Raw genomic sequence first — 27,425 nt, 5'->3', positions numbered from 1 at the left:
ACTCTACCACGAATCCACTGAGGCAGCTATTTAGGTGGTAATTATATTAAAGTAATAAAGGTAAATTCTTAACTTGTATAATCGGCGGTTGTGTTATTAAATTGTAACCCCTCACAGACCAATTGCTGTACAGGGTCTCTCTTATAAACCCACACCGAATGCGCGGTGTTTGTACTCTGCGCTACGGCTGTTGCAGTATGAGAGGCACGCACCAATGTAACTAGAATACTAACTGGTAGGCCATTCCGGGGAGCTGCACTGCCATTGGCTGGTGCTCGTGATGTCACCCTGAGGATAGTGCTACCGCCAGATTCAGTGCATTATGTGTTAAAGTTTACAGTTAGTTGAGTGATTCTTTGAGTTAATCTTGTTAGGTATTTTAATTACACTCCATTTTGTCATGTATCTTTAGAGGACATAACATTTTTCATTTAAAATTAATAAGAAAACATAGTGCCTCAAATCTGCAGCTGTAATGATACACATGCACTCATAGTGGCGATTGCATAATTGAGAAAAACAACAATTTCTAAACGAAGTACTCGAACTGATAAGCATATAAATGAGGTAAACACTGAATTCAGCACTTTTTAACTTAACATAAAGGAAAATTAGTATCGAACTTATTACAGTTAATTCACGGCTTCAAGAGAAAGATACGAGTTATATTACATGTAGGTTACACGAAATGTAATTTAAGAATATTTTATTGTACATCTAGACTCATATTCTATTGGAGATTTGTCTTAAATGATGGTAATGCTACAGAGAGAACATTCTTCACAGCATTCTTTCCTAAAATGTCCATATATCTTTTCTGGTTCTTCTAATCCTAATAAATGTTTTGTTCTCACATACAGCGATATAATTTTGCTGTGAATTTCAGTGAATTATGTGGACCTGAAATCACGCCATCAGATGAAACGTAACACACGACTCTATATTAATTTCGTCGAAGTTGATAACTGCTACCTTCTAAGTTCTTAAATGTTTTTACTTTTAGCCTCAATGAGATCGAGAACCTCTGTTAGAATTCCAGGTTTAAACTTTAAAATGCTTGGCCCAATTTTGAAAGGTTGAGTGCAAGGTAGAGGATATCTCTATTTTCGCAAATAAATATATGCCCAAGTAGAGAGCTCTTAAGATAAGGGCATTTGCAATGTCGTGGAGATCCCAATTTATTTATTTATTTATTTATTTTTTTTGCTTAGAAGGGACCGCATTTGGTCCGAAGAGAAACATTGAGACCAGACACGCTTCAGTTCGCTACGTGTTTCCTGTTTTGAACTGCGTGGAGATTTGTTTTGTAAAAGGTACAACATATTTTGTAACTTGGGACTTGTTCAGGACCATAAATTATTTCCTTAATGACAAATTTTCCGTGTTCAGTTTCTATTTTCAGCCAATTGATTTCTTCTTTCATATTGTCAGCTACCTTGAGAATAGTGTCTGTACTCGTTGACTGGTGAAGTTCTGTAGAACTTAATGTTGACTAATAATTTCTGAATAGCCTACGAGTAGAAAATCATAGGAGACATAGTAACAGGAATAGCCTATTCACAGTAATTTCAGATTATTTTTCCGTTCAGAATATGAGTATAGTAATTATTTTAATACCACTAATGGCGCAAATGTCAGCTGATCATTATCATTTCTTGTACTTGAAGTATCGATGTCATTTCCATGCCGGTTAGGAATATTTTGGGAGAGTACAGCATCTACCTTCAATTTCCTTTTTTAATGGCAAGTCCAGCAGTTCGTTTTTTAAGTCTCGTGCGGAACAAATTCTAGCAGCGTTAGGGCAGATTTTATCAGCTCTTTGACACCATAACATCCATTTAGCTCATAAATAATATATTTTTTTTGGAAAGTCGTGATAAATTATATTCTCAGTTTTATATGCCATATTCCTACACTCTGCAACAGTGCAGTTATTTCTGCTTTTACTGATTTTACTACCTCCTTGTACTAAATAACAGCACATATCCTAAACTTCACTCCACATTGTTCTAATTTACTTTATAAACATGTAAACACGCAATAAACAATTAAACAACTGACCAGAGACCGCTTACTAAATGTTACCACTTGGAACACACTGTAGAAGTGTCCTCACAGTGGTGTCACAAGCTACGAGAGCAGTTAGCGCGGGAAAGCGATTTTGGCACCCCATGGGCACAGCATAGTTCTTGATCTTGCAAGCAGTCTGCACGTGTTCGACCTGGCAAGCATGAGTCACCATTCTGAATCTTAGCTGTTAACATGGTGAGACAGTTAAATCATTGCAACACCATATTTTCACATGTAAAAGTTCCGGTTTCATCTTAATGGTGTTTATGAAGTCCTTCATTATGATAGGAAGATTGGTGTTTGGTGTGCTGTTAGTGCAAGATGAATAATTGGGCTTTTTTTGAGATGGCAGTAAATGCAGAGAAGTACCAAGATGACATTTTGATGCCATTCTTCCATCGATTAATGGAAGAAGAAAAATCATGTGGGTGGTTTGAACAAGATTCAGCCCCTGCTCATGCAGCAGAAGATTCCCTTCTTACAATCTGGGAAGTGTTTGCAGACAAGAGGGAGTAATCAGTGCTGGCCTATTTCCCCCTCATTCTCCTGATTTAACAGTGTGTGATTTTTACTTGCGGGGTAAACTGAAAGAAAAAATGTATCGAACAAATCCTCACACATTGGAGGAACTGAAAGAAAACATTACAAATGAAATCGGAAACATTACATTGGCAGAACTCACTCACGTCAGCCAGAATGTGGTTACCAGATGCAGTGCCTGTATAACCCAGGAAGGATGACATTTCCAGCATCTTTTATAAGGTTACATTTCATATAAGACTGTATACACACTTAAAGCAGGGCGGCTGCGCGAGACATAGTTCAGCTAAGGCAGCTGCCGTAGCATAGAGTACGAACACCATGCGTTCAGTCTGAGTTTATAAGAGAGACCTTGTATACTGGAAATACTTCATTGCTAGGGAATTGTGTTTGTTTTACAGCATACCTTAGTGTAGGAGAGATAAATTTCATTGTGAAAGGTCCGTATTGAGCTGTAATTAAAATTAAAAGTACAATATTTCCACCTTTTCAATATAAATTCAAGTAAAGTGGGTTACTTTACAGAAGAAAGATTTATTAGGTAAAAGTAGCGCTTGAAAGTCAAAATATTTCTGTGATGTAGGTGGAGAAGATTCGCAGTTCAATTCGGAAATAAGTGAAATAAATAATATTGTTAGTTTTAAAAGCCAAATTAATAAAGGGGGTAATGAAGAAAGTGGAAAAAAAACACTGCTTTTACCTTCAATTTTTTAAGGACTGTAATCTCTTTGTATGACATCTATGTACCATCTTTCTACATTGTTCACTACGTTTGCATAAATTGTTTTCTTTACTACCATTGATGACATACAGCTGGTAGAACTTCATAACAAGTGATACACAACTCGAAAGATTCTTTGGTATCCAGACCGATTATATTAAATTGATCCTTCTACGGCAACTAATTCCATTAATTTATGCATTTTATCCATAATCTGAAACTTTTATCACCGTTGTGACCATCCCATCATATCAGTTATGCAATACGTCCAACACATCGCAGTGCAAGCTGTCAGAACTTCATAACAAAAGAATTACAAGTCTCAAGATTCTTCAACATCCAAATTGATCATCTTGAGGTCTTCCTTCAACGACAGCTAAGTGCCTTAATTTATGCATTTTATGCATTATCTGAAACTTTTGATCACAATTGTGACTATTTCTTCATCTTTTTAGTGTCAAATCCACAATGTTTTTGCGACTTTTTTTACAGTTTCTATGGACTGTTTGATACATTGTGTAACTCGTGCATTTGGCTGATGATGGGCCGGAACTCATCATCATCATCATCAATGTCCCACTCCAGTTGCCCGGGTGTGGTTTACAAGCCTCCTCCACTCCTTTCTATCGTTCCACTTTTCCTGCTCCGTTTCTTCCGCCACATCCACTCCAGCTTCTCTAATGTCCTTCCAAATGTGATCCATCCACCTTCTTCTCAGTCATCCAACTGGTCTCTTTCCCTTAACTTCTCTTTCCAATTTCCTTCTTGCTACCTGTTCCTTTCCCATTCTTTTTACATGTCTGAACCATCTCAGTCTTGCTTTCTGTATGTTCTGTACTAATGGTTCTATATTTAGCTCAGTTCTGATTTTAATATTTTGAATTCTATCTCTTCTTGTCCTTTTAACCGATGTTCTTAGAAATTTCATTTCTACTACTTGGATCTTACTATATTGCCTCTTATTAGTTACCAGCGTTTCTAGTCCATATGTTACAATTGGTATGAAATACTGTTTATATAATGTTACTTTCATTCTCTTGGGTACTTTTTCATTCCTTAAAAGCTCTCTGACTTGATGATAAAATGTTGTACCTTTACTTAGTCTGTTATTAATTGCAGGGGTGATTTCAATACTTCCGTTAATGTTACCCAGTATCTAATAAATGTTTCTTCTGTAAAGTAACCCACTTTACTTGAATTTGTATTGAAAAGGTGGAACTATTGTACTTTTAATTTTAATTGTATCTTAGTGTACTTGTTTGTATTGTACTGTGAATGATTCTTCTGCAGCTGCAGCTTTGTCCAGGTAATTTGTTAAGTGCCTTTGTGATTTTTTGTTTGCAGGTTCAAAATCTGGCATTACAGTGGTGCTCTTTTGTATGAGCGACCATGGAACAAGCAGGAAGAGTTGTGGGAAGTTCTGTGGCAGCGGTTCCCTCCAGGAGTCTTCAAGGAGCCACAGATCAGCTTCAAACCTGTTGAAGGCATACAGTCCAGTGCACCACAGGGTGAGTTCTATTTTTGTTTATTTGTATGAGCAGGAGAATAATTTATTCACAAGAAACTCCAAATCCAAAAATAATGTTACAAAAAGTCTATTTTATATAGCATTGTGTAATTGTGATGGTCGTTAGGAAACGATACTCTAAGCCAAAAAATGTGATTTTTTGTTTATTTTATATCTTGATAATACATAATACTGAGGGGCCCAAAAAATGTATATGCTCTTCAGTATGAAAGAAATATGCACAACATCAGTATGAAATTTGTATTATTAGATTTATGTACAGTTATCCCTCATTATAATGCCATCATTTGTTCAGAGCATTTGTTGGCGCAATGAAGAGGGTGGTGATAAATTGAGGTCTCTATTTTAAAACAGCAGTTTGAACGACTTAAATATCTTCGTAATGATATGCTGTATAAGGATTTTCTAGAATAATAATATTCATAATGTAATTTTTGAATGTCTGCACTTACATTATAATAATCCCGTGACAGATGTTACATATACTAATACTTCCTATGTTCATGGACCAATGGCCTAGATGTTAGGCCTCTTTAAACAACAAGCATCACCACCACTTCCTCTGCTTATAGTTGTTCCCCCCAGAACAGTGAAGAATGGTTTGTGATGTTCTACTGACTAGCAGGATACTGACTGTTCTTTATAAGATACTTCCCACTTTTCTTTCACACACAGAATTGTTTGTTTATTCGTTATAGAAACTTGTGTGCACAGGACTGAAGATTAAGGTGTGCTACTATTAAGCTCTTTATTCTCATACTATTTTATCCAGGCTTCCAAAGCTTCTCTCAAATACAGTCCATTTTATGTTAAGCGTTACGGAAATTTCCATCTATGGCAAGACAAGCAATTAAAACCCTGGCACCATGCCACTCTAGATAATGAGCTACAGGTAACGAGGGTCGGTAGCACACTAAACCTGCTCATTTTCCTAAAGGATCAAATAAGAGTCGTTTCCATTCAGAGAAAAGGTTTCAGTGTTCCTGCCAGTAATTTCAAACCAGTGGTTGGCGATATATCAAGCACTTCTGTATCTCTGCCACCCATGGCAGTGGCATTATATCACTGAGCTCGGTACCTGCAGTCGCTTAAGAGCGGCCAGTATTCAGTAGTTGGGAGACAGTGGGTTCGAACCCCAATGTCGGCAGCCCTGGAGAGGGTTTTCCGTGGTTTCCCATTTTCACACCAGGCAAATGCTGGAGGTGTGTACCTTAATTAAGGCCACGGCCGCTTCCTTTCCACTCCGAGCCCTTTCCTGTCCCATCGCCACAAGACCTAACTGTGTCGGTGCGACGTAAAGCAACTTGTAAAAAAAGAAAGTCAGTATATGAAGGTAGTTATAGTCCTGTCATGACAAATAGAATACCTAGTGAGATCACTCACAGATTTCAACCGTGCTCCAGCAGAGCGGCGCTAGTGAAGCCAATCACCAACGCTGCACAGTCAGCTGTTTTAGTGGACGTTACATTGATACGCAAATAACCAAATACAATACCCAGTTGTTTAGACTTATGAATGATACTCTCAGAGAGTTGTAAATACTATTCTCAGTCCCCATGAAGAAATACTGTATCGTTGGTCTTTAATAAGAGAACACACGAGGTAAAATGGAACAGTACAAAAAGCGAAAGCAATATTGTGTTTTACATGCTTAAAAAAAAAAAAAATACTTTTAAACAGAGCATATAAAACATTAAACATTCAGTGTTCTTAATCCACCCCTGTAGGAAATTATTCCTAGCTTTGATTGAGAAAAGAGACATTTAGCTCGCATTAAATTACAAGGTGCTTTCTTTAGTCGCCTTTTGAGAAGCACTATTGGCTTTTGGGCATTGGTAAAAATGAAATGGCGTATGGCTTTTAGTGCCGGGAGTGTCCGGGGACATGTTCGGCTCGCCAGGTGCAATTCTTTCGATTTGACGCCTGTAGGCAACCTGCGAGGGCGTCGGTAAGAGAACTAACCTGGACGTGAATTTGACTACAACTAGGCTCACCTTAAAGTTTACCGCTCACTGTTGCCATCACTGCTTCATTCACATCTTGATTCTTCTTCCTTATCCTCTTGGTACTGTCTTCATTCCTTTTCCTACCAGAGTCTTTCACGATTTTACCTCAGTGGGTAGATAATTCTGTAAATGTAGAAAAATATGAGGCAATACTCCTGGTTTTAATTTCCACCTCACTTGAGGAAGTTCAACGCTTTTGCTGTTCACAACAAAACAGTCCGCCATTATAAGTTAATTAAATCTGCTGAAAAATGCAGGTCACGTATTCTGTTTTTGGCTGACAATTGCTTATCTTTCTGCGGAATAACTCTCGTCCACTTCACAAAGAGATTATTTTCTTTTGGAGGTGTAAAAAAAAAAAAAGTCTACCATCAGGCTTACTTCCGTAACCCGATTTACAGCCAGGAACAAAACATTACGACATTTTCTTGAAATAATAGAAAACTATTTAATTGCACAGATATTAAGATAAACTTTAGAAAAATATCAAAAGAAACAGATTCCCTCGATAGGTGTAAAAGTTGTTACCACAACTTCACACATGCTATTACTTTCATCGACAATTTGGCACACTTGTTGTTACAGCTACTTTGTTGCGACTGCAGCACCACACTCTGGCAAGACCACCAATGACAATGTTATGAGAACATAGTGAGCTCACGAGGTATTCTATTTGTCATGGTCCTGTTAAAACAACTTGCGTGTTCCGATAGCTCACAGTATGGTAGTTCCAGTTGGCAGTTACTACGGGGACCAATACATGCCTCCCGTTTAAGCCAATCCCAGGTAGTCGTGTCCCCTCCCTTTACCTAACCTCCCTGTCCTTAAAGCTTCATGAGGTGGCTGGTCCGAGTTCCACATTGCCAATTCATGAACAGCAGCTGCTTTAAAGATAGTCGAGGTCCATCGCATGGCAGGTTAGCAACACCAGGGAAAACTCGGCACTATGCTTTTTATTTCAGTAAAAAGAGGCCCCATGACTTACCACCGCAAGATTAAAAGCCATGCAAAATCAACAAGCAGAAAGACTGTCTTTTACCGATCACAATTCTCATCTTAAATTGTGCCAATGCCTATGAGAACGTCCGACTGATTTCACTTTTTTCTCCCGTCCTCACCCGATTTGAACCCAGAATATTGAGCAGGCCATTGTAATTGTTTTTGGCAATGATGTCAATGGACAATCCCACGATAATATAAATACAACATAAATATAAAGACGTTCGTATTTTTAAATGTGCCTTACTGCTGCTGAAATCTACCTAAAATGGAAACCAGTCATCCGAAGATCGTCTGATACAAGCCTGAGAGGAAGGGGAATGAGGAGTATGTCTTTCAATATTTGAGCTGATAAAATTACTGCTGAGCCACCTTGAAATAATATCAACAATATTTAATAGAATATTTCAAGTCTCTCTCCATTCTAAGAAGAGCAGATGGCGCATACAAAAGAACGGTTTACCTCAAGGCAGTGTGCTAGCCCCTGTGCTCTTCAGTATTTACACTAATGATCAGCCCACAACGGAACATACCAGGCTTTTCATCTATGCCGACAATACTGCAGTGGCTGCCCAAGGAAAGACATTTGAAGAGGTGGAGGGAAAGTTGACTTCTGCACTAGATACTCTTGGCTCTTACTATGAAGGCAATCATCTAAGGCCAAATCCCAACAAGACTCAGGTGTGCACATTTCACTTAAGGAGTAGAGAAGCTCGGCAGGAACTGGACATTACATGGCAAGGCAAATGACTTGAACATTGTCCATCTAGGTGTTACTCTTGACCGAACACTGTCCTTCAAGAAACATTGCCACAACACCAGGCTGAAATTTAGTTCACGAACAATATTTTGAGATAACTCACAGCCACCACCTGGGGAGCAAGCCCTCGCGTCCTGAGAACCTCTGCTCTTGCTTTGTGTGTGTCTACTGCAGAGTAGGCTTCACCTGTGTGGAGTGCATCCACTCACACCAAGCAGGTTGACATTGCAATCAACGAGACTGTACGAATCTTCTCGGGATCTCTGAAGCCAACTCCAGTTGACAAAATCTACTCAATTGTTGGAATAGCTCCCCCCCACACTATCAGAAGGGCTGTTGCTGCTGATGCAGAGAGGACGAAGCAGACTAATGATTTTCGCCATCCACTGCACGATCACCAGTCTGTAGTCTGTCGACTGAAGTCGAGAAAGAGCTTCATCACCAGGACTCAACCACTGGTAGGAACATCGGAGTCTAACCGCATCACCAGGTGGAAGAGAATGCTGCCGCCTGATACCCCTGCAAAGGAAGTGCTAGCTTGAGGAAATGACCTGCCCTACCCTATTTGGAGATCACTTAATCGTCTTAGGGTGGGCGTCTCTCTTTGCTAGACCAACATGCAAAAATGGGGCTTACTTCCAGCTGATGGAGACGCATCCTGCGAGTGTGGTGTAACACAAGATCTGAACCATCTGCTCATCTGTCCTCTACTAGAACAACCCTGCACTACACAGGACCTGATCGAGGCGAACAACAAGGCCATCAGAGTTGCTACATTTTGGAAATGCTGACCAGACACGGAATGATGATGATGAATGTTATGCTAATATTCTCATGATTCGTGTACAGTGCCTAGTGCTGAGTGAGAGGGCTGATTGTTATGGTAGTAGCATCAGCCGGAACATTTGGCAACATGGTGCTCCCGCACCTTCGCTCAGTGCCACGTGCTGTGGGCTGTCAGAACACACACGTTGTTTTAATAGGACTGTAATACACTGACTTAGCAAATGTCATGGGATAGTCACCTAATAGCATGTCGGGCCTCCTCTGGCCCTGCGAACTGCAGTGAGACACCGTGGAAGTGAGTCGAGAAGTCCCTGGTAGTTATCTGGACGCAGCTGACACCGTATTGTTCGCAGAGCGGCCACCAATGCTGGTCTGTTCATGGGTGCAGGATCCATGCACGGAGCCTGCTTTCCAGGACATCCCAGATATGCTCGATAGGGTTCATATCAGGGCTCCTGGGTGGCCATGGCAGTCGTTGGACCTCCGCTGCATGTTCCTGGAACCATTCCCGGGCCACGTGGGAGTGATGTGGCGGCACTTTATCATCTTGAAACATCGCGGAACCGTCTGGGCGCTGGAAGGCCAAAAATGGGTGGAGGTGGACTCTGAGCAGCTCAACATGCCGCGTACCATTCAAAGTCTCTTCCAGAACAACTAGGGGCCCATTCCATACCAGGCAAATGCACCCCAGACCATGACGGAGACACCAGCGCCCTGGACCACACCTTCGAGGCAGGCGGGATCCATCGCTTCATGTGGTCTGCGCCATACGCGGTGCCTCCCATCGGCATGGTGCAGTTGAAATCGTGATTCATCCGACCATATCACGTAACGCCATTGTTCCAGTGTCCATCCCTGGTGACTGGCGACAAATGCGCGTCGTTTTGCCCGATGACGTTGGGTTAACCGTGGCACCCGTGTGGGGGTCCGGCTCCCATACCCCATAGACCCATGTTCCTATGGATTGTCCACTGGGAGACGTGTCTAGCACGGCCTGTGTGTTGAATTGAGCCGTGATTTGTTGCACGGTTGCCCGTCTGTCACTACTGACAATCCGTCTCGGATGTCGCCGGTCACGGCATTGAGGGTGGCTGGACGGCCGATCGTTCATCTGTTGTGGAAGGTGACACCCGCATTCAACCATTCACGATACACCCTGGATACAGTTGATCGTGGAAAGCCGAATTCCTGCACCACTTCCGAAATCGCACTTCCCATCCGTCGGGCACCGACCATCATACCCCGTTTGAACGGTGTCAGCTCACGACAGCGTTCCTTGTTACACCTGTCATATGCACAGCCACTGCTCACAAGGTCCCCTATACAACTGCGGCTGGCACAGGGGTCGTGTGGTGCGCAGATAACACACCTGTGCATCAGTGCTCTGCTATCCCCTGGCATTTGCCTACCTGCCAAGTATTCCGGTTTTTCCGTAAAATGTACGAATTTTGTGTGTGTTTTACGGTTGTACGGATGAACAATGTTATTGTATGGATTTTGAATACCCACGCTTGGTTTCGCTTTCTGTGGTTAAATCGGATTTGCTTGACTTTCGATAGCGGATGGTAATATGAGATGCAGTGTTTGAAATTCGACTGGTAAATGTATCGATAATCACATTATCGATTATCACCGTGCTTTTGTCACCTGTTCGAACTCAACTGGTACTTCATTCACTGAGATGTTCCCAAACAAGTAGCAGGCTGTGATTTTGAAGAAAAGGAATCCGTGAAAAGTAGCAGGCTGTGAATTTATATATAACAATTTTAGTAACTGGGTCGTGCTTCGTAGCAGCTATGAAAGGCTTTGTTTGTGTGTGGGTGTGAGTAACAATGGCGGTATTTCTGAAACTCGTGTAATTGTGTGACGAATTTGTAAGCGATTTAGTATCTTTAGTGGTGTTCGTGATGAGTTCAACTAAGAAAGGATATTATCAGTCTTTTAGGGAGGCATATTCTTCTTAATTTCCTTGTTTTATACGATCACAGAAAGTGTTCCCAGTGTTAAGTGGAAACAGATGAGCACTCAAGATGTAACTTTGTGTAAGTATTTAATTTCAGGGGTGATCATAACATATATTTGACTTGTATTAGTATTGTTTATAATCTCCCCCCTTGCCGTCCTCTTTGTGTTGCATGCGCGTGTTGTTACAAATTTTCTGCGTTGCGATCTTCCGGATTTCTCTTTTTGAAAGTTGGCAGGTATGCATTTGCTCAGTCAGTTTATATTATTTCTATAAGGAAAATCCCTTCATTGCTTGTAGTGGGCGATAACTGAGGTTGGCAGTGTATTGGTTGGCGATATATAGGGGCTTAACTGTAGATATTCAAGGTATGTTCGACTCTGCAATCACTTCAGGTGCTCAAAATCCCCCACTTCTGATTTTGTCAAAGCACTGCATGAGCAATGGTGGCTTAAGTTTTCAGAGAGATTGTTGTACAGTGCATCTCACTTTCTTTTTATTGTGTAGGCTGTGTAGCTGATTTTGGATGGTACAACACATCATTCAAGGTTCCCACGCAGGTAGGAGTGGGGCGATGTTATGTCGGGGAAGTGGAGGGGGTCCATCATGCTTGTAGTATGTCATCAGGATTGGCTGTCACGTCACAGTTGTTGTGTGGTGATGTGCCATCGTGCCAGAAGTAACATGGCTCATCCGGACAAAGTATCTGAATGGTTGGTAAAGTTGTACGTGCAGAATGTTGAGGTTCACGATGCAAGTGACCTATCATCAAGAGATAATGGTACAAATAACTCTGGTAAATTAACTGCATTGTCCACATGAATGGGTGGATTTTCTATAGCCCAGTAAACACAATGACTACCATTTAATTTAAATTGAACTTAATCAGACAATTACATGGTGAACACACTTACTTTAGAATTCATCGTACATGTTCTTCTCTTGGAAATACTACCTCAAAAGGGGGATATTTGATCATTAATTGTACCTCACCATATTGTTCAACTCTCCTTAAGGTCACAATAGGGTGTACCATCTGTAGCTCTCTTCAGAGACAACGAAATACTACATTTTGCCACCATAATTCAATTCAGATTTTAGAAACTTGCATAAATAACTGCTACATTTCTTCTGACCTTTCTGTAGTCATTTTGTGGAAAACCAAAAATGTCTAGCTTGAAAACTGAGCATTTGCTTATGTTTATAGTTGTTAGACAGAATTTACAGAATTTTGAGAAAATACGTTTCAAACTTTGGTATCCTGGTAATACAACGTAGTTATTATTTAACGCAATTTGTCTTGAATCGAAACATAATTAAAAGTAATCATTATAAACTTCCTACATATCGTCAGGAATATTGGCGTCACTAGTGAAAGAGTTACGAATATCTGAAGCAACTTCCTCTTGCTTTCTATATCTGCCATCTGTAGATTTTATCAGGCATGAACTAAACATGGGTTGCTGCTGCTGCGTGTCATTGTAGCAGTCCTCCCACTTTGACAGCGGTCAAGCTTCAGTTAAAGGAAACAGTAAAATATGCACTATAGATGTCTTTCATTAAATTGTAACATGTTGTTTACGTAGGATATTTAATGTTGTAATACAAGGTACAAGAAGACTTTGCAGAAACTTCATTAAAGAAATCATGCTGGGCTCAGTGGCTCAGACGGTTGAGGCGTGTCCTTCTGACCCCAACTTGGCAGATTCGATCCTGGCTCAGTCTCTGATATTTGAAGGTGCTCCGATACATCAGCTTTGTGTCAGTGAATTTAGTGGCATGTAAAAGAACTTCTGTGGGACTAAATTTTGGTACCTCTGCATCTCCGGAATTCTAAAGTAGTAGTTAGACTTAAAAACAATATTATTATTGTTGTTGTCAGTATTATTATTATTATTATTATTATTATTATTATTATTATTATTATTATTATTATTATTATTATTATTAAAGAAACCATACCATAAGTAAAATTTATGTGTTGACTTAAGGTATAGTTTCCTGTAAAACATTACTATTGTTCCATGTGTGTGAACCTGTGGGTAAAAGCTACTAGTTTTAAAATTTGGTGAATTTTTATTATGGCAGGCCAAGTACATAAGTTAATATATGAAAATGAAAGTGTGTATGGAATTATGCAACGACACATTTGTCTTGATTCGTTTCAGCCTCTAAGCAGGCGTATCGACCGCCATCTGCTCGTGGCCGAGAGAGTAACTTCAAACTCCACGATGATGAAGAAGCTCCAAGCAACGTTAAGCCTGGTGGAGATGGTAAGTACTTTGGTGTTGGATTACACAGTGCAACAGTGAATTGCTCTCAGACACAAAAATATATCATTTATGATGTTTTCGGACAGGCTGATCACGAATATAACTAGTTTTTGCGTATCTTCTAACATTAAGATATTTGTATCACACCCTATAGGGGGTCTGTTACTTTCTTCGTGAACAGAAGGTGCTGTTGTCTCCCTGTCTGGGCAACTTTCTTATTATACCTCTTGGTTTTATTAATGTAAAGGAATGTTAAACCCCCAGTTGCCTATTACGTTGATATGAAAGATATGTATGATAGTATGGAAACAATTCTTAAGGCTTTGAACTATACAGAACGCTGGTGACAGATTGGTGCAGATGTAAAAGTGATAGGTATGCTAATATGAATGCAGTCAGGATTCACAAAATTTTGTTTTCTCTGTGAGTAATCCTTATGAAATTAGAGAGTTGTCATCAAGAGAAAGGACAAAAAAGTGTTTAAAACTTGCCACTTGTTGTCACCAAGTATTTGCATATAAAACTGGGGTTGATGAAGAACTTTGTTAAGGTGATAAACATATCAGGAAGGGCATTTCAGTATTTAAGGGGGAAATTTCAAAGGTTGAGTGAGGCAAAACTGAGGGAAGGTATCTTTATAGGGCCCCAAATATTTGATCTCTTTCATGATTCTGTATTCGAGGGGACTCTCATTCCTATTGGAAAAAAAAACACCAAAAAAAACCTAGCTTGCTGTTAAGGCGATACTCCGGAGATAAAAAGGTATTTTTACCTAATGCATGGATTTTCACGAAAATTTGTGGGAATGTCACCTACATAAAAGTAGAGATATCACAAACATTTCTTTCATATACAATTAATAGTTTTCAAAAATAATTTTTTCTTTTGAAATTTTTAATTTCACTTTTTCATGAAATTTAAATAACATGTTAATGTAAATTCGTAATTGAGTAGATAATACTTCTTTTAAAAGCACTACATATTGATCATTCTTTACATAATTTATATAAGTACATATATCCTCCTAAAGTTTGTGTAATTTTTACGTTCTAAAACTTTGGACTTAAAAATCTCTACTACTTGAAAAAATTCTGCAGTAAAAAATTCCATACACAGGTTTCTTAATATAGTTGTGATACATATACCATACAAATTTTGTTACATTTGGCAGAATATTATGGGAGAAAAATGGCATTTAAATGTAAAATTACAGTTGGCAAACAGAGCATTATTACAGTGATAAATTGTTTGAATTCAGCAGAACATCTTTGTGACAAGAAAAAAGAAACTCAATCCTTTCAATTTCAGTCAATAAAAAATTTCACCAAAAAGACCAAAATATCGATTTTTTTTTTTTTTTTTTCTCCAGAGTGTCGCCTTAACTCGGTTTGTGTGAATTTTCTGGGAAAGTATAGACCAGACAAATACAGAGATATGGTGGAAGATTTGTTGAGAGCTCACAATTGCCCAGGCAATCGAATGTTTCCAGGAGTAGACTGAGGACAACCAATTGGGCCCAGCTGCAACCCCCACCACCCGGAGCTCAGTATTGACGGGACAGTTGGCGCCGTGTGAACGTGACAGGCCAGTAGCTAAATATTTATTGTGTGCCAGTTCGTTTGTGTCAACCGAGAGGTGCAGCCGAGTGTTAATTAAATGCTTTAATTTTTAAATTTATTTGTACAGTGGAACCTCAATTCTCCGTTTTTGGAGGGACCATGAAAATAAAATGTACAACACGGGAAAACGGAAAATCCGGGAATGAATTAAAATCATGAACAATTTGGCTAAACATTACAAAAATGAAATATGTATAATTACAATCATACAAAAACTCCTAAACCAAACCAAACTACGGCCCCAATGGGCCTTTGCCTGCCAAGCGGCTGCTACTCAGCCCGAAGGCTGCAGATTACGAGGTGGTGCATGGTCAGCATGACGAATCCTCTCAGCCGATATTCCTGGCTCTCTAGACCGGGGTCGCCATCTCATTAGATAGCACCTCAATTAAAGGTAATCACGTATGCTGAGTGGACCTGAAACCAGCCCTTATATCCAGATAAAATTGCCTGACCTGGTCACAATCGAACCCGGGCCCTCTGGGTGAGAGACAGGCATGTTAGACCGCGAAACCGCATTAATTACCAGTACGCGAGTTCAAAATCTCGATACTTTATATTCAATTTTACAGGGGAATCTTCGTCAGTTTCCTGTGAAAACTTCTTTCAATTCAGCAACTCTGATTAGCCAAACTCTTCGAAAAATCTAATAATGTCAAGCCAAACGACAATCGAACAAAAGTAGTTTTCAATTCTCGCATCTAATAAAGTACATTAGATACAAAAGCGCCCAACATGATGGCGAAATCCCTTCTTTTCTTAACCTTCCATTGTAATTTGGTCTCCGGTATACTCTTCGTAGTCAGTTTCTGGAAATCTTGTACTGCGTAAATTAGGCCTACATCGACTTTTAAAGGTTATGTATGATATACTAACAATTTGTTGGTTGTTTTGATCCACCTTTTCAATACAAATTATAGTTTGTGTTGCTAAGTTGTAATGTTACAACACTAATTTACTGGGACATGTTTCGCTTTTATTCACAAGCATCATCAGCCTATACAATTGCCTCAAGGTTTGTCATATTTGGATTGTTGTAACAAATTTCATTACATTGAATGTAAATCTAATTTCAGTGATAACAATATTAAAACATAAGAATAATATACACATTGAAAATTATGACAATATGATTTGCAATGTTAAAATGGAGTAACTCTTAATACTAAAACACATTGACGTCCAAAACCCACTTTTTACAATTTGAAAATTTGGCTAAAAATTGTTTGCAATGTTAAAATTGATTCAACTATAATTTGGCATTAAAATTTGAGTCATAAATATAAATATTGGATGTTAATATATAGGAGCCATAGTTTCTGAAGTGCGTTGGTTTCTAGAATACAGTAATATTTCAGTATTGAGAAATTTAGTTAAGAATTGTGCTCTCTAATAATGTTATTTTAAAAGACTGTAATTTTGCATCATGCGTGATTAGAGTCATGATGATAATCTAGAATTGAAGTCTTGGGTTCGTTCGAAAATGGCTTCTAGATTTGATGAGGCTTGTTGCTGCACTTTGGCAATTTGATCAGAGGAAGTATTGACATATTTAATTCTTGTTTGTAGCGACCAGACTCTCCGTTGGAAGTTGATTGTTTTGATGTAAGTTATGGTTAAAAGAGGCTTTAGTCCAAATTTTGAGTATCTGATTATGTTTCTTTCGATTTATAGAATGGAAGAAGCATCTGGAACAAATGGAAATGAACTTAAGTAATATTGTGTGTGTGTGTTGTGCTTGTAATGTAAGTGTTGATGGTGCGTTATCACTTACCCCTTTGTCTGCTGCTACAGAATCTTGTGGACCTTATTGCGTTACTGTGACTATTGTCTGTTGTGGTTCTACTCCTTGTGTTGTACGTATGAAAGAGCTGTTGTAAAGGGCGGGTAGGGGGTTGAGGGGAAGAGATGTTGGGCGGGGCGTTTGCTATTGACGTGCTATGTGGTAGGGAATTCTTATCTGTTGTCGAGGTGGGGGTAGAGGACGATCTTGCAGGCGGGGCGTTAAGCTTTGGCGTGTTATGTGGACGGGCACGTTTTTGCGTTGCCGAAATGGTTTCAGTTGTGAGTGTATTTAGATTGAATATTTTAAAGAATTTGCTTTTATCTGATTTGAGATTTCATAATAATGTTGGCAACTGCTCTATTAACGGACTTTTTATTTCGACCGCGTCATTCAAGTTTTTTCCTTTATTAAAGTATTGATCCAAATAAATATATATGTTTTCGAACTCTCTCATTAGCTTCCCCTTTTCGATTCTTTTGATTATTGTAAGATCTTTGTCTATTGAGGTGTAATGATGGCCGGTTTCTTTCATATGATTACTCATTGCGGAGTATTTATTGTGTTTTAAGGCGTTAAAGTGTTTCATGTACTGGTTAGGAAACTGCGTCCAGTTTGGCCAACATATGAAGATTTACACTGTGCGCATATTAGTCTGTATATTCCGGAGCCTCGAAATTTGTTATTGTAGGCAATTACTGTGTTATGGTTAAAAAAATAAGTTTTTGTTAGCGTTATATGTTTTAAAGGCTATTTGCATGTCCCGTTTTTTGAGTGGGTTTGCTGTTTGGTGAATCTTTGAACTGGTGTAAGTGAAGGTTGCGTATTTGGATTTTTTTAGTCTTTTCCGGTGCGAGGTTTGTGGCTATTTTGAGCATTACTTTGTTGATGATTCGATTTACTATGTCTGCTTTATATCCATTGGCTAGTGCTAGTTCCTTTATAAAATTTATTTCTTTTGAAAATTCGCGGGTGGTAAGGGTATTTTGTAGGCTCTGTAGACCATACTGAAAAAGGTTGCTTGTTTGTGGGATTTGGGGTGGAGGGAGTCATTTCTTATTGTTATTGGCGTGTGTGTTGGTTTTCTGTATATCTGATAATCAAATTTGGATTTTAAGCGTGTTACAGTAACATCTAGATAATTCAGTGAATTGTTTTTTTCGTCTTCTTTGGTAAATTTTACGTATCTATCGATGTTGTTTAAAAATTCAAGGATTTTTTCGCTGTTATTTTTTCGGTTGTCTGTTATTACAAATGTATCGTCAATAAATCTCAGCCAAAGACAGATTCCTTCTATGTTTGGTTTAATTATGCTATGTTCTATGTTATCCATATACAGTAAAACCTCGTTAATTCGAAGTCGTTGGGACTCAAAAATCGGACTTCGAATTACGTGATTTCGAATTAACCGCCAATTCGCAATTCAGAAGTACCAACCCTTGCCGCGTTACGAAATATTCTAAGCCCGTTACTGCATGCAGTTAACCTTGATTCACAGTTTATACCTTTCAAATGCCATGAAAAAAGAACTATTTCCAAAATGTATCCAAAAAGGTGCATTTACAGTATTCAAATAATGCACTTCCATATCTCACTGGCAAATATAACCTCACGCAACGAAAGAAAGAAAGAAAGAAAGAAAGAAAGAAAGAAAGAAAAAAAGCACAATTCAAAGACGTGGAGAAATCTATGCTGGCTCCCATGTGCAAGTGCTTTATTCATTGGAGTACTATACTGTATGCATTTTAGATGCCTTGTATTTACACAGAAAGTACCCGATGCCCTTAAAATCAAACTTTCCTATGACTCTATCCTTGTACGATTTCCCGCCATGGCACTTTTCTCGTACTTCAGAAATGTAAACACTTGCCGCGTCATGAAGTATTCTAAGACCCATTAATACATGCAGTTACCTCGATTCACAGTTTAAACCTTTCCAATGCCATAGAAAAACTATTTCCGAAATGTATCCAGCAAGGTGCATTTACAATGTTCAAATAATGCACTTGGATAAATCACTGACGAACATAACCTCACGCAACGAAAGAAAAAAAATCACACAATTCAAAGACGAGGATAAATAATGCTGGTTCCCCTGTGCAAATGCATTATTTTTTGGATATCTGTACTGTTTGCATTTTTAGATGCTTTGTACTGGGATGGAAAATACCCGACGCCCTTAAAACGTAGCTTATCGAACTTTTCTATGACGAGGGGATAAAGTTTCTCGCTTCCATGTGCATTGCAATTGCAACGCACTACAATGACCCCATCCCCGACCCTTGTACGATTCTCCGGCTGGCACTTTCTCCTTTAAAACCATAAGACCGTTTGGGCTCGCATTAAAATAAAGCAATGCAGTTTCATCGGCAATGACAGTATTGTTCGGTGCCTACGTATTTATTATAGGAGCCACGCTTTTTCGTCAACTGTCGGCATCGCCAGTGTTCCCGCATTCTGTTTTCCCGCACACTGCCTGTTGCGTGATATTACAGCGTTCCTGAAAAGGTTGAATACAAAATAATTCCGATTCCATTCAACTTGGCAATCATGAAGCGCACTGTAGACCCACCGAAGTGAGTGTAAGTGCGGAAAGCTACCCCTCCACGTTCCGGAATACGCGTTCTGTTATGACGCGGATAAATTTCGAGTTGAAATTACTCTGTAACATACTATTGTTTTAAAATGTAAAGGCAGTTTCGAATTAAAAGTCTGAATTTCGGTAATGGGGCCGACATTGTACTTCGAATTACGAATTATCCGTATTTCGAATTAAACAATTTAAATAACATGCAAAACTGTATCTCATGTTTCCGGGAACGAGAGCTTCTTCGAATTACGTGGGATTTTGAATTAACCGATTTCGAATTATCGAGGTTCTACTGTAAATATCTGCTAATATTCCTGAGCTGGGGTCACTCATGGCTAAACTTAATTGGTGGTAAATTTTATTGTTAAAGGTGAAATAGTTGTTATTTAATACGAATTTAAGTAGTGTAATAAATTCATCTACTTCTAGCTCACTTAAGTTGCTATATTTGGAAAGGTTTGAGTTAATAATTTCGATCGTTTCTTTAATGGGGATATTTGAATACATATTGGAAATGTCAAACGAGCTCCTTCTATGGTGGGGTTGTAAGTTGAAGTTTTTTAATCTTTCGCAAAATTCAATTGAGTTTTTAATTGAGGACTTACTCTGGAACTTATAATGCTTTTTGAGGAACTGATGTATAAATTTTGATATTTTATATGTTGGGCTATTTCTGCTGTTTATAATTGGTCGAATGGGTGTATTGTTTTTGTGTACCTTAGGTAGTGCCTTTGCCTTGGGTAGTGTTGGGTTCATGTTGACTATTTTTTTTGTTCTTGCTCATTAAATAAACAAATTGAATTTTTAAGGATTGTTTTTAGATTCCTTTGAATTCTAGAGACCGGGTCTTTATTTACTATAGTGCAAGATTCATTACAAAAGAATTCGTTTTTTTTTTATGTAGTCACTTTTATTTACTAGGACTATTGTTTTGCCTTTATCTGCCTTAGTCACTTCCTCTGATCAAATTGCCAAACTGCAGCAGCAAGCCTCATAAAATCTAGAAGCCATTTTCCAACGAACCCAAGACTTCAATTCTAGATTATCATCATGACTCTAATCACGCATGATGCAAAATTACAGTCTTTTAAAATAACATTATTTAGAGAGCACAATTCTTAACTAGAATTCTTAATATTGAAATATTATTGTATTCTAGAAACCAAAGCACTTCAGAAACTATGGCTCCTATATATTAACATCCAATATTTATATTTATGACTCAAATTTTAATGCCAAATTATAGTTGAATCAATTTTATTTTAACATTGCAAACACTTCCGGTAATGAGCATAGATTTTAGGTGCATGTGTTAAGTGTCGCAGATCTACAAGAGGCAAACCCGAGGAAAAGTGAAATTACATGTTAGTTACAAGGTTAAAAAATAGGGAATTGCTTCCAAAACAAAACGTACATGATCTGAACTGAAAAGCTAATTCATTTCGACAATTTTAGTGGTGAACGTGAATCTCGAGGATAAACTCCTGCACAAGTAAAGAAGGTATTACATTCAATGTAATGAAATTTGTAACAACAATCCAAATATGACAAACCTTGAGGCAATTGTATAGGCTGATGATGCTTGTGAATAAAAGCGAAACATGTCCCAGTAAATTAGTGTTTGAACATTACAGCTTAGCAACACAAACTGTAATTGTATTGAAAAGGTGGATCAAAACAACCAACAAATTGTTAGTATATCATAGCATAGTTCAATACGGGTCTAATAATGAGATCAATTACATGTAATGTGATAGCCAACCAGGCAAAAACTAAGACAAACAGGTATATTAACCTCAAGGTTAAAGTCAGTAAGATTGCCAAAGATATCTGGTTTTTGAAAGAATGTTTAAGGTGCGATGTAATACCGAAATTCTTAAGGTCTACCCAAAGAAAGAACATATCAAGTTCAAAATCTCTTGACACCAAAACAGAGTAAACAAAATATGGCTAAAAAACGAATTAAAGTTACTGTACAGAAAAAAATCGCTACTAAACTTACAGCTCTACAAAGCACACTTAAGTAGCCTATATCCCATTTTATATTGCCTTTAGACTGGAGCTCCATTCAACGACATACTATTGAAAAACTCACCAACATCTTAGACAGAAAGCAAAAAACTCTAGAAAACAAAGTAAAACACCTAATAGAAGATCAAAAAATAGTTAACGTTAATGGAATAAATGATTCAATTCCTTTAAAGATAAACAACCCCGCGACAATTAATTTATCAGACACCAATTTTTCTGAAAATGAAATGAACATACTCAACAAAAGAACTAAGTTCAGTTGGCCTAACCCGTACAAAATGGAAGAATTAACTATCACAATAGTGGAATCTGAAGCAAATATAGGGAAACTGCCGGCAGAAATACAAAATGACATTAAATATGAAGTAAAAAAGAAACTCCCAAGTTTAGTAAAAGAAATGAAAACTAATTCCGACCAGACCCTCCTAAAACAAATAAAAGATTTAAAGACAAAAATAAAAGATAACGATATTATTGTGACTAAGGCAGATAAAGGCAAAACAATAGTCCTAGTAAATAAAAGTGACTACATCAAAAAAACCAAATCATCGCGATCCGTTGCCGTGCCGAGTTTAAAATTTAGGCCTAGAATTCAGATTCAAGACCCAGTTAGGCCTAAATCAGCGAAGGTAGCTGTGTTTGGTGATAGCCAAGGAAGGGGAATTGCGGGAGTTATTAATGACGAGAATATAGCAGCAACCGGAGAAATATATCCAGGAGCTTCTATCAGCAGTGTTGTGGGAAACGTAGAAGCAGCAACTAGGAACTTCGGGAGCGGCGATGCAGTGCTTATCATCGGTGGGACGAACGACGTAGCTCGCGACGACGCCAAGAATGTAAGATCACAACTTAAACATACACTAGGGAAGCTGACCCACACTAACGTTTTTGTAGTGAACGTGCCCCACAGGCATGATTTGAGTAGAGACTCGTGTGTGAACATTGAAGTGGACAAGGTCAATACAGATATTGTTAAAATTTGTAAACATTTTCGGAATACTCAGGTTATTGAATGCAGCAGTTTTGAGAGATACTGTTATACAAAACATGGCCTCCATCTAAACAATTCAGGTAAACAAAAGATAGCAAATATTGTTCTAGATTTTATTAATCTTAAGATATGTACTGTAAAACAGGCAACTCCCTTGAGTTATAATACTGACCAGGAAAACTAGTAGAAAGAGCCAGCTGTACTTCAAGCTGGCTCAGTCAACTAGAAAAAGAAACTCAGGATAGTAAGGAATTTCAAGTTACCCAATTGCAACAGTCAAGTTTTAGGGAGGAAGGGGGTCTGAGATTGCTCTTGGTAAACTGTCAAAGTGTAGTAAATAAACAATTAAAATTCGGTACATTGATGGAATCTTATGAGACTGATGTGGTGATAGGAGTGGAATCATGGTTGAAAGAAGGGGTGGGTAATAGAGAAGTATTTCCAGAAGGGTACACAGTCTATCGTAGAGACCGAGGAGATAAAAAGGGAGGGGGGGTGTTTATTCTAGTGAAGGAAAATTACTGTTCACATGAATGGTTTACCGATGAAAGGGATGAAATATTAGGGATAAAATTAGTTTGTGATAATATGAAGGAGGTGGGAATTATAGGAACATACAGGCCTGGAAGAGAGGAAAGAGACATGGAAATCTTTGAAAAAATAATAGATTATACTCATAAAAACAATAATAATGATATGGTAATAATTGGGGGAGATCTAAATTTGCCTGAAGTTGAATGGAAAGGAGCTGCAAGTGAAGCCCATGAACAGAAACTGGCAAATAAGTTAATTTGGGAGGGAGGATTTACACAAGTAGTACAAGAACCGACTCGTCTCAATAACTTACTAGATGTATTCTTGGTTAAACCATGGGAAATTGTTGATAAAACTGAGGTAATTGAAGGAATAGGAGACCATAAGGCTGTAATAATGGATGTAGGACTCGTACCAAAAAGGCTTAATAAAAGGGTTACACAAGACAAGAAATTGTACAGAAATACTAAAGTTGATGAATTTGGGACTTACCTTAAATCACAATTCAGTTGTTGGATAAGTGAAGGGAGTAACGTGGATACACTTTGGGCTAAATTTAAAGGAATTATTTGGGAAGGAGAGAAGAGATTTGTACCTGTTAAGAAGGGTAAAATGACCTCAGACCCTGTTTATTATACAAGGGAAATAAGAAAATTAAAAAGAAAATGTAGAATAGTAAACAGGAAAATCAAAGAGGGTAGGGAGAGTAGAGAAACTAGAAAACAGCTAATGAGGGAACTGAATAGAGTGAAAAAGGAAGCAAAAGAGAATTATATGAATGGCATACTTCAAGAGGGTAATGACCACAAAGGGAAATGGAAAAAGCTGTATTCATATATCAGGAATCAAAAAGGAAAAGGAGTCCAAATTCCTACAATGGTGGGAGAAGGGGGTGAACACTATTTAACAGATACTGAGAAAGCAAACCTATTTAGTAGGGAATTTAGAGATTCAGTAGATGATTGTCAAGAGTTGGAAACCGAAACAGAAGATAGAGAGGGAGAGAGACAGAGGGAAACAAGAAGCTTCTCATTCACAAACGAAGATATTTTCAGAGAAATCCAACTGCTTCAGCAAGGAAAAGCTGCAGGAAGTGATCAAATTACTGGGGAGGTATTAAAGACAATGGGGTGGTACATAGTGCCTTATTTAAAATTTCTCTTTGACTATGTCATAAATAATAGTGTAATACCAAAGGAATGGAAGGAATCTATAATAATACCAATTTATAAAGGAAAGGGTGATAAAAGGAAACCAGAGAACTACAGACCAATCAGCCTGACCAGTATAGTTTGTAAAATTCTGGAGAGTTTAATATCGAAGTACATCAGAGGGATATGTGATGATAAAAATTGGTTCATGAGGAGCCAGTATGGATTTAGAAAGAAATTTTCTTGTGAGGCACAACTGGTGGGATTTCAGCAGGACATATCAGATCAGTTGGATTCAGGAGGTCAGTTAGATTGCATAGCCATAGATCTTTCCGAAGCCTTTGATAGAGTGGAACATGGAATATTATTAAAGAAATTGGAGGGAATAGGATTGGACGTAAGGGTTACACGTTGGATAAAAGCATTTCTAAATTCAAGGGTTCAGAAAGTCAAAGTAGGAAATAATGTATCGCAGGAAGAGAAAGTTTGGAAGGGAATTGCACAGGGTAGTATAATCGGTCCGTTACTTTTCTTAATATACGCAAATGATTTAGGGAACAATATAACATCAAAAATAAGATTGTATGCAGATGACATAATTGTTTATAGAGAAATAAACAACATTGAGGATTGTTCAGAATTACAAAGGGACCTTGAAAGTATCCAACAATGGGTTGAAGAAAATAATATGAAGGTTAATGGAGGCAAATCAACTGTTACAACTTTTACAAACGGGAGCTTTAAAACTGAATTTGAATATACTTTGGATGAGGTAGTTATCCCAAAAGATGGCAAGTGCAAATACTTAGGTGTGAGATTTGAAAGTAATTTGCACTGGAAGGGTCATATTGATGACATTGTTGGGAAAGCATACAGATCATTACATGTCATAATGAGGCTACTTAAAGGATGCAACAAAGAATTAAAAGAAAAAAAGTTACTTGAGTATGGTTCGTCCATTATTGGAATATGCAAACAGTGTTTGGGATCCTCACCAAGAATACCTAATAAAAGAAATAGATAGTGTGCAGAGGAAAGCAGCAAGATTTGTAACAGGGGATTTCAGGAGAAAGAGTAGTGTATCAGAAATGTTAAAGGAACTTGGGTGGGAAACTTTTATGTAAGAGAAGGGAGAAAACTAGACTTACAGGATTATATAGAGCCTATACAGGAGAAGAAGCATGGGGAGATATCCGTGAGAGGCTTCAGTTGGAAAATAATTATATCGGCAGGACTGACCACAAATATAAAATTAGAAGGAATTTTAGCAGAAGCGATTGGGGTAAATTTTCATTCATTGGGAAGGGTGTGAAGGAGTGGAACAGTTTACCAGGGGTAGTGTTTGATCCTTTTCCAAAATCTGTACAGATATTCAAGAAGAGAATAAACAGCAACAGAGTAAATAAATGAAGTGTTAGAGGGCATTCGACCGGTGCAGGTTATTGTAAATTAAAAAAAAAATGTGTGTGAATAAATTAATTCCATCCCCTGGTCTAAGGAGTTTGGACAGCCAAAGTAGGGGACTGCCTGTAGGGGTGAAGTACAGTGGGGACTTCGAGGGCCCTGGGACCGCTACGGTAGCTGTGAAGGCCCTTCAGGAACTCTGAAAAGTGGTGGCAAAAGGGGCTCTGGTTAAGACGCAGCAGGTCGTTATGCTACTTAGGATCCAGAACGGGTAAAAAAAAAAAAAATAGTAAATAAATAAATGCAATGTAAATATTAATGTTATACCAGTTTTATAGTATCATTTGAAGCAATTCCACATACTGTATATCAGATGACTATATTTGTAAGTAGTACAGGAGATATTATAATTAGAATTTTGTAAACAATATAAATTTATTAAGGATGAGCTGTGTGTTTAATAGAAAACATTGTTAGCGTAAATTGTATAATATTGTATTATAGGAAAAATTTTCTTCTCTTGTTAATTTAATATTTAGTGCTTGACAATAATGTATTTTAGTGTACCATTTGCCACCGAGGTAGACACCTCATTTGCAAATAAAGAGATTTTGATTTGATTTGAAAACCGAATTCTTTTGTAATGAATCTTACACTATAGTAAATAAAGACTCGGTCTCTAGAATTCAAAGGAATCTAAAAACAATCCTTAAAAATTCAATTTGTTTATTTAATGAGGAAGAACAACAAAAAATAGTCAACATGAACCCAACATTATCCAAAGCAAAGGCACTACCTAAGGTACACAAAAACAATACACCCATTCGACCAATTATAAACAGCAGAAATAGCCCAACATATAAAATATCAAAATTTATACATCAGTTCCTCAAAAAGCATTATAAGTTCCAGAGTAACTCCTCAATTAAAAACTCAATTGAATTTTGCGAAAGATTAAAAAACTTCAACTTACAACCCCACCATAGAATGAGCTCGTTTGACATTTCCAATATGTATTCAAATATCCCCATTAAAGAAACGATCGAAATTATTAACTCAAACCTTTCCAAATATAGCAACTTAAGTGAGCTAGAAGTAGATGAATTTATTACACTACTTAAATTCGTATTAAATAACAACTATTTCACCTTTAACAATAAAATTTACCACCAATTAAGTTTAGCCATGAGTGACCCCAGCTCAGGAATATTAGCAGATATTTATATGGATAACATAGAACATAGCATAATTAAACCAAACATAGAAGGAATCTGTCTTTGGCTGAGATTTATTGACGATACATTTGTAATAACAGACAACCGAAAAAATAACAGCGAAAAAATCCTTGAATTTTTAAACAACATCGATAGATACGTAAAATTTACCGAAGAAGACGAAAAAAACAATTCACTGAATTATCTAGATGTTACTGTAACACGCTTAAAATCCAATTTTGATTATCAGATATACAGAAAACCAACACACACGCCAATAACAATAAGAAATGACTCCCTCCACCCCAAATCCCACAAACAAGCAACCTTTTTCAGTATGGTCTACAGAGCCTACAAAATACCCTTATCACCTGCAAATTTTACAAAAGAAATAAATTTTATAAAAGAACTAGCACTAGCCAATGGATATAAAGCAGACATAGTAAATCGAATCATCAACAA

The 27,425-nt window shown here is 37.9% G+C and overlaps 1 protein-coding gene across 1 annotated transcript in view; it reads left to right on the top strand.

Annotated features, from left to right (window-relative positions):
• eIF2A (eukaryotic translation initiation factor 2A) overlaps positions 1 to 27,425 on the top strand; it is a 124,877-nt gene that overhangs the window by 88,743 nt on the left and 8,709 nt on the right. The window contains exons 10-11 of the mRNA XM_067157714.2: positions 4,676 to 4,839; positions 13,542 to 13,646. Coding sequence (XP_067013815.1) covers positions 4,676 to 4,839; positions 13,542 to 13,646 — 269 coding nt within the window. The remainder of the gene's footprint in view (positions 1 to 4,675; positions 4,840 to 13,541; positions 13,647 to 27,425) is intronic.

Source organism: Anabrus simplex, chromosome 14 (assembly GCF_040414725.1).
Source record: "Anabrus simplex isolate iqAnaSimp1 chromosome 14, ASM4041472v1, whole genome shotgun sequence".
NCBI lineage: Eukaryota > Metazoa > Arthropoda > Insecta > Orthoptera > Tettigoniidae > Anabrus > Anabrus simplex.
Note: the sequence above shows the minus strand (reverse complement) of the source record. Positions and strands in the feature narration are given on the sequence as shown.